Here is an 8,016-nt window from a genome sequence, read left to right on the forward strand (position 1 = left end):
TATATATATTACACCACATTTTGTTTATCCATTCATCAGTTGATGAACAGATGGGTGTTCCACTTTTTGGCTATTCTGAATAATGATGCTATGAACATCTGTGTATAAGTTTTTTATATGGACAGATGTTTTCAATTCTCTTGGGTATATACCCCGGAGTGGAATTGCTAAGTCATATAGTAACTCCACATTTAACGTTTTGAGGAACTAACAGACGACTACTTCCCAAAGCAGTTGTGAGTTTTCTTAATGCCACTGATGGTGGCTTACGTGCAGAATTCATTTTGGCTTTTAAAAATTAGAACTCAGGGCTTCCCTGGTGACGCAGTGGTTAAGAATCCGCCTGCCAATGCAGGGGACACGGGTTCGAGCCCTGGTCCAGGAAGATCCCACATGCCACGGAGCAACTAAGCTTGTGCGCCACAACTACTGAGCTTGTGCTCTAGAGCCCGCGAGCCACAACTACTCAGCCCACATCCCACAACCACTGAAGCCTGCGCGCCTAGAGCCTGTGCTCCACAAGAGAAGACATCGCAATGAGAAGCCCGCACACCACAACGAAGAGTAGCCCCTGCTCGCCAAAACTAGAGGAAGCCTGCACGCAACAACGAAGACCCGACACAGCCAAAAATAAAAATAAATAAATTTTAGAAAAAAATTAGAACTCAATTTTTTTAAATGCAAATTTTAAAACATAAGCATTTTAAAAACTTTTAAGTTCAACTTAGTCATATCATTCTAATCATAAATCTATCTAATGTTATTACTAACTTTTAAGGGGGCTTTAATTAATAATTGGTTCTCTTTACAAAATTAAAACTTCCATAAATATGTTTATGCCATATTTATTCATTCTATATATTCTACTTCCTTTTTAAAAGCAATTGATTGGGTTTTCTTTGTTTTTTTTTGGCCACACCACACGGCATGCGGAATCTTAGTTCCTCAACCAGGGATCAAACCCTTGCCACCTGCACTGGAAGCACAGAGTCTTAACCACTGGACTGCCCAGTGGCAATTGCAATTGCCAAAAGCAATTGATTGGGAAAAATAACTAAAAATAATTCTCTAAAAAAATTTTTTAATAAATTGACAAACCAGCTTCCCAAGTACTTTTAATGCAATCTAATAAACATAAACATATAAATATAGTAAAATTTAAGGTTTTTTTAAAAATGTTTTGGTTCTACTTACAATCCCAGTAAGAATTGAACTTCAAAGTACACTTGTAAGGTCATTCTAATGATCCATGTCATCCCCCCTGCCTCCTAAGAATGTCAAATGCTCCCTCTGCTGGACAATACCTCAGGCTTGGGCTGAGCCGCAGAAGCCACAGTTCCTACCAATTCTTCCAAGGTCTGGGTGTTTAGTGAAATGGGTTGATGGCCCTTTAAGAGGCGGTAGCTAGCTCCCAGTTGCCATGGAGACAGCTGGATACAAACTGGGTAGCAGGAGGCAGCATGTCTTCCAAAGTTCAATCCAAAGGTGAGAAGAGGGCTGAGGAGTTTGGGGTGGGGACCTGGAAAGGGGTGGGGCATCTTCTCCCTCATCATCCACCCTGGGGTGGCCTTGGAGGATTCTGCTCTTGGGACCCCTGCCCCACCCCTGTCCTTCTTCCCAGGGTCCGCCATCTGCCGTCTCAACCTCTCCTCCCTCCATAGGCTCCAAAGCCAAGGACCACCAGCCCTCAGCCCAAGAGAGTCTGCCACCCCTAGAGGCCAACGTTGAAGCCATCCACTTCCTCAACTCCCTCCGTGAGCCTGGGCAGTGGGCAAAAGTACGGACGGGAGGGAGAAGAGAAAGCCCAGACCTGGCCACCCCCTCTCTCAGCCTTGATTCTCCTGGGACTCACCCCCTCTCTCAGCCTTGATTCTCCTGGGACTAACTGGTGTGAGACCCGTTAGTTGATATTCTTCAAGGGAAGACCCCAGGGACACGGTGTGGGTAGGGGCTGGTGGGGATTGGGGCAGGGGAGTCTTCACCTGCTGACGGCTGTAGAGGTCAATGGAGGGGAGGCAGGGGCCACCTGGGGGACGTGGGATGAGGAGGGGGTGGGTGGAGACTGTGGGCGCACTGGTGGCCCGGGTGTCCGAGAGTTGAGACCTAGGAGCTGGGGCTTTAACTGTCCCCACGGGACCCTCACCCACCCAGGGCAAGAGGAGCTGCTGATGCTATTCTTCTCGGAGACTCTGGTCATGGTCTCGGACGCAGGGGAGCCTCAGGGAGAGCTGACTATTGAGGTGCAGAGAGGGAAATACAAAGACCAGTTTGGTGTCATGGCATATTTCCCATTCGTGCATGCCTTTAGCCGTGGCTTCATGGACAAAATACTCTGCGGAAACTCCATTCTGGGTAGAGTTCCTGCTGCCTGACACCCTCTACCCCACCCTTCCTCCACTGCCCTCCCCCTCCCACCCCCCAACTCCCAGGACCTTCACTCAGGACCAACGCTTTGACTTCACCCCGGGACTAGAACGAGGCAAAGAGAGTGCGTGGGACATGGGGGTGACAGGGAAGTTAATCACAGTCTTAGTTTTCTCCTCGGGCCACCCTACACCTGAGTCCTCCAGCCCGGGCCACCGCCTCCCTTCCTGCAAACTCCAGCCTTGTCTCCTGTGACAGCAGTGTTCACCTCCTCCCCCCAGGCTATCTCTCGTGGAAACTGGAGGTTGTGGAACAACATAATCAGGAGTTCATCAAGGTACCTCCTGGGGCCCCAGCCTTGACCACATATGGAAAGTTTTCTATCCAAATTTCCCCTCAGTTTTCTCATTTATGAAGGAGGACAGACAAGGCGACCTCTGGGGGATCTCGCTCGTATACCATCCCGTGAGTCCCTGATTCTCCCCTCCATGCTCTGGCCCTTAGTTCCACGTCCTCCCCATGGAACGGAAGATGAGTTTGCTGAAGCAGGATGATCAGCTGGCCGTGACCAGAATCATCAAGGAGGGTGAGGTAAGGATGAGAGCCAGGTGGGAGCCATACTCTACATCCTCTTTGGAACCAGGAACAGGGGACAGATGGTGTCAGGCCAGGAGCCTGGATTAGGGACCATATGGACTGGACCATATGCTCAACACCTGGCTTGCCCAACCTCCCTCCACTTCCCGGCTCAACGTCCCTGACCCAGATTTGTCCTGAACAGGAAGTGAAGACCGAAGTGACTTTCTTCCCCTGGCACTCCATTGCGGGCTTCGTCTCCCAGGCTGCCAACCTGGTGTTGCTGAGGGTGATGGCCTGGCGGCAGACAGTGCCCAGCAATGCCCGTTTCCTGGCCTTGGACACCGAGGGCAAACTCTGCTATTCCACTTACGTGAGAGGTTTCCCTGGGAGGGGGGACTTGGTCTGGGGCGAACTAGAAGGGGCAAGGAGAATGCTGAGTTGGGAGAAAAGACAGCTCTGTGGAGTGGAAGAGGGGGTGGAGTGGGGATAAACCCGGGGCGTGGGGGTGAGACTTCCAAGAGCAGGAGAAAGCAAGACTGTATTTGTTAGAGGGAAGACCAAGTGTGAGGCAAGTGGCATGAGCGAGAAGGACCAAAAGGTGGGAGCAGTGGAAGAAAGCAACGCTTTTTGCACAAAAGTCAGTCCGGGAAAAATAAACATCGTAGGGGCCACTTTTAAAGACATATTTTTTTAAGATCAGGAAATGTAACATCTCCAACTGCACTTAAAATTTATTTTATTATGTCTCAACCCTGAGGGGTGTTTCTTATTTTTCTCTTATTTTGGCTAAACTTTCATCATCAACCTACCTAGAACTTCCTGTAATATGTGATTTTGAAGCCATGCCTCTGAACACACACTTTGGGGCTGATATGACCAACTTCGTAAATGACACTCTCGTCTTTTCTATCACAAACATGACAAACAGCAATGTGTTTGACACAAACAGGCACATACCATTTCCCCCCAATTTTCTTTGAAATGTTTTTCTTATGTTAGCACTTTTCTCCCTGTTGCTGTAGCTGTAACAGGGGTTTAATTTTTTTTATATTATTTATTTATTTTGGCTGCACTGGGTCTTCGTTGCTGCACTCAGGCTTGCTCTAGTTGCGGCGAGCTGGGGCTACTCTTTGTTGTGGTGCACGGGCTTCTCACTGCAGTGGCTTCTCTTGTTGTGGAGCACAGGCTCTAGGTGTGTGAGCTTCAGTAGTTGTGGCACGCGGGCTCAGTAGTTGTGGCTCGCAGGCTCTAGAGCATAGGCTCAGTAGTCGTGGCAGACAGGCTTAGTTGCTCCGCGGCATGTGGGATCTTCCCGGACCAGGGCTCAAACCCGTGTCCCCTGCATTGGCAGGCAGATTCTTAACCACTGCGCCACCAGGGAAGTCTCCAGGGATTTAAATTTCAATTACAATGGGCAGCTTGCACGGGCCTGAGGCAGCCATAAATCTCAGTCTAGTCCCTCTTCAGCGTCCCGCTACCCCCTCCCCACAAATAGCCCAGCCTCCGCCCTCGCCCACACTCACACCTAGTTGGTCATCCCTATTACAGAATCTGCCAACTAGAAGCACTTGGTCATGAAGCTGGCATGGGGACGGGTTGGGGCAGGAGCAGGGTGGAGCTGGCTTTCTATGAGAAAACCCCAACTTAACCTGGGGGTGCAACTCAAATCTTGTGGCGCCTAAGGGTCTGGACAGCCAAGGGCTGCTTATCACTGGTGAACAAGCAGTGAAGCTATAATCTGGAGAGAAGGGCCAGGGTGAGATGTGCGGGGAGGCCCCGGTGGGAATCCACCTCACCTCCCTCCCTTCATTTTGGTTGCTGCCAGCAAGGCCTGGGCTCCCAGACGATCCAGGTGGGCCATCAGCAGGTGGAAGTGTTCATTGTGGAGCAGACTGTACACTCGGAACAGGGCATCCCCGTGTCCTGCCAGTTTTACCTGCTCTCTGATGGGTGAGCTACTGACTGTGGGGCGAAAGGGGCAGTATTGAGCACAAGCCTGGGAGCTCAACCCCCTGGGCCAGGTCGGGGCAAAGGGAGAGTCCTGTTTCTGGGGACACCACCAGGAAGACTTGCTGTTGAGATCTGAGTGCCCCTGCTTTATCCACTCATTCACCCTTTTGCATATATTCACTCATTCTCCTGATCTTCACAATGCCTCCCAAACCTCGCCAAAGAGCCCTGAATAGCTGAGGAAGTCAAGGTCAACTCCACAGGGCCTAAGGCATAGCTAAAGCAGCTGCCACAGGTGTGGGTGTAATATTGAAAAACACCCAAGTTTGAACAACTCAGCACTTGATAAAATCTGCAGGCTGGGAGAAGCATCCCAGCACACTGCCAAGCTGTCACCAGCAAAGTGCAGGCACCAAATCCTGAGAAAATTCGGGAGGGGGAGAAGCATTTGTTTCTTGAAATTTCCAAAGAGGTATTGACAGAATCACTATACTAGAAAAAAAAAAAAAAAGTGATCAGAACGTTGCGGGCTTTCCTTATTTCATAATTTTACTTGTTGTTTCTATTTTGAGAATCACATAGCACGAGGCTCGTGATTCTTTTTACTTTTTTAAATTTTTTTGGCCACGCCCCATGGCTTGCAGGATTTTAGTTCCCCGACCAGGATTGAACCCAGGTTCTTGGCAGTGAAAGCTCGGAGTCCTAACCACTGGACTGCCAGGGAATTCCCTCGTGATTCTTTTAGTGCTCACACCTCTAAAGGTCTTGCACACGTGCACACATCTCCAGGGTAGGAACAGTCCCCAGTTTGAAAAACAGGGGCCATTATCTGGGGATCTAGAAATGAACAGGACCCTGGAACTCAAAGACAAGTGGAGGAGGGGAGAAGGGGGACAGCAGTAAAGGGAGGCTCCCAGAACACCCTTCAAAGGAGTGGGCTGGTCTAGGAAGACTCACACCTTCTTCTGTGTTGCACTCCAGGCACCTGGCCAAGAGGATCCAGGTGGGCTCCCCGGGGTGCTGCATGATCACCAAGGTGCCCATCTTGAGGGAAGAGGGTGAGTGAAGCCCCTGGCTGGTGGGAGAGTGAAGGCGAGGTGAGGAAACCTGGAGCCTTCCAGGGCGCATGGGTGGACTGAGTGTGCCATGGCCCCGGATCAGAGCCCGAGATGAGATGGAGAAGTTTTGCTCTCCAGCCCCTGTCCCCAAGGCAATTTGGGGACGATCATTTTGCTGGGAACCCCCTCCAGCAACTTCGCCCATATGGCCAGAACCCTGGGGTTTTACCTGAGCCTGCCCAGAACTGGTGTCCTTGGGCATCCCTCTGTATCTGAGGAAGGTTCTGGGGTCGGAATAGGCACACAGCCTTCCTCCCACCCGCCCCCACCCCCCAGATGATATTGAGCCTCACCCAGTGTTTGAGAAGAAACCCCTGGTGTGGGAGGAGGACATGGAGCTCTACTCGAGGTTTGTGGCCCGGAAGGTGAGGAGGGGCTGCAGCCAGCCTGAGGTCCCCATCCCCCCACCCCCCCTGCCCTGGGCGTACACTCCACCTTTACTGATCACTTTTTCTGCCCGGTTGAAATGCATCACCCCTAGGGGCTAGCGGACTCCAGCGTTCCTAAGCTCTCCATGGGGCAAAGGGGAGGGGAGCTCCTGGGGCTCAGGGGTCCCGGGTCCGGCTTAGGCTCGGACCCCTCCAGGAGGAGCTCCGTCTCAGCCACAACAGCTATCTGCGGCAGCACCCTGAGGCCCGGGCGCTCATCTCCGACTTCCTGCTCTTCCTGCTGCTGCGCCAGCCGGCCGACGTGGTCACCTTCGCCGCCGAGTACTTCGGCCCCTTTGCGATGCGACGCCCGCCCACTCCGGCCTTGCGTTCCTCCAACCGGCCCTGCCCCTTCCATGAGCTGGAGCCGGAGGGCCTCGAGGGCGAGGAGGGCTAGGCGGGCAGCAAGGCGGTCCCCCGGGGCCCAGCTGGCTGGGGCGAGGCAGGAAGACAGGCATCCGGCCTGGGCTGGGGCGGCACGCGGGCGGGAGGCACCCGGGAGGCGCGCTTTCCTGCCTGCGGTTTCTATGGGAATAAACGGGGCCCTCCCGAGGCTCGGCTGTGAGCCGGATCCTTCTCTGGCCAGCGTCTCGTGTCTCGGGCTAAGCATAGGAACCGTGAACAGGGTTTATCGAGCGACTTTCAGCCTTTCTTCCTAGCTGTTATTATGATCAATATCACTATTTTACAGATAAGAAAATAGACGTATGAAAAGATTGAGTAACAGAGTAAACACATGGGAAGTAGGATTCAAACCTGGACGTTGGATTCCAAAAACCCACACTTTTAGTCACTAGGTTAGCCGCGATGGAGGGGCGGGGCTTTTGGCACACAGAATCATTATAGATTCCACCTAGCATAATTGCCCGCTCCCGCCAAAGAAAAAAAACAGTCGATGTGTTCACCACTGGCCTTGCTCATCACCCCCGAAGCTTTCCAAACCCCCTCTCCCTACCCCATCGCCAGCTCTCACACTCCACCTCCTTCCTCCCGGTTCCCACTATACGCAGGAACCCCCAAACTGCGTGGAGGGTCCCCAGTTAACAATAGGATGGAAGGCAATCATCACCTCCTTTAGGTTCCTTGCTTAATGACAGTTCTGGCCAGTGGCTTGTTCCTGCCCAATACTGGCGGCAGCTCAGTAACAAATAGGAGGCACCCTCCCCTGAGGCAGATGGTAATGGGCCTGCAGGCTCCATCCTTCCATCTATTCCTTCCTCCCTTAGGCCCCAGCTAAGAGATGAGGGCCTCCAGAGAAGCTTTGCACTCTAGCGGGCAATATGGGCCAGTATCTACCAGACTGTAATGATGGAAATGTTCTCTATCTGCAGTGTCCAGTATGGTAGCCAGTAGTCACATGTGGCCACTGAGCACTAGAAATGTGATTGATGTGACTGAGGAACTGAAGTTCTACTTTAATTTTTTTGGCTGCACGGCGTGGCATGTGGGATCTTAGTTCCCTGACCAGGGATTGAACCCACGCTCCCTGCAGTGGAAGGCAGAGTCTTAACCACTGGACCACTGGGGAAGTCCCTACTTTAATTTTAATTAATTTCAATTTAAATAGCCACATGTGG

The 8,016-nt window shown here is 51.8% G+C and overlaps 1 protein-coding gene across 1 annotated transcript; it reads left to right on the forward strand.

Moving 5' to 3' along the window:
• The first annotated feature begins 1,438 nt into the window (after positions 1 to 1,438).
• CATIP (ciliogenesis associated TTC17 interacting protein) lies at positions 1,439 to 6,836 on the forward strand. The gene is made up of 10 exons (XM_007188018.3): positions 1,439 to 1,485; positions 1,662 to 1,754; positions 2,152 to 2,352; positions 2,646 to 2,701; positions 2,869 to 2,955; positions 3,146 to 3,313; positions 4,769 to 4,893; positions 5,875 to 5,951; positions 6,288 to 6,376; positions 6,597 to 6,836. The coding sequence occupies exons 1-10, from the start codon at positions 1,461 to 1,463 to the stop codon at positions 6,834 to 6,836; spliced, it is 1,161 nt and encodes a 386-aa protein (XP_007188080.2). The 5' UTR covers positions 1,439 to 1,460.
• Positions 6,837 to 8,016: the final 1,180 nt, after the last annotated feature.

The sequence above is a fragment of the Balaenoptera acutorostrata genome, chromosome 8 (genome assembly GCF_949987535.1).
Source record: "Balaenoptera acutorostrata chromosome 8, mBalAcu1.1, whole genome shotgun sequence".
NCBI lineage: Eukaryota > Metazoa > Chordata > Mammalia > Artiodactyla > Balaenopteridae > Balaenoptera > Balaenoptera acutorostrata.

What these genes read in the sequence shown, in the direction of transcription:
- CATIP (XM_007188018.3), top strand. Translation starts at nt 1,461, where the DNA reads ATGTCTTCCAAAGTTCAATCCAAAG. An exon ending in TTCCAAAGTTCAATCCAAAG is followed by an intron (nt 1,486 to 1,661) that starts GTGAGAAGAGGG and finishes CTCCCTCCATAG; the next exon opens with GCTCCAAAGCCAAGGACCAC. An exon ending in GAATCATCAAGGAGGGTGAG is followed by an intron (nt 2,956 to 3,145) that starts GTAAGGATGAGA and finishes TGTCCTGAACAG; the next exon opens with GAAGTGAAGACCGAAGTGAC.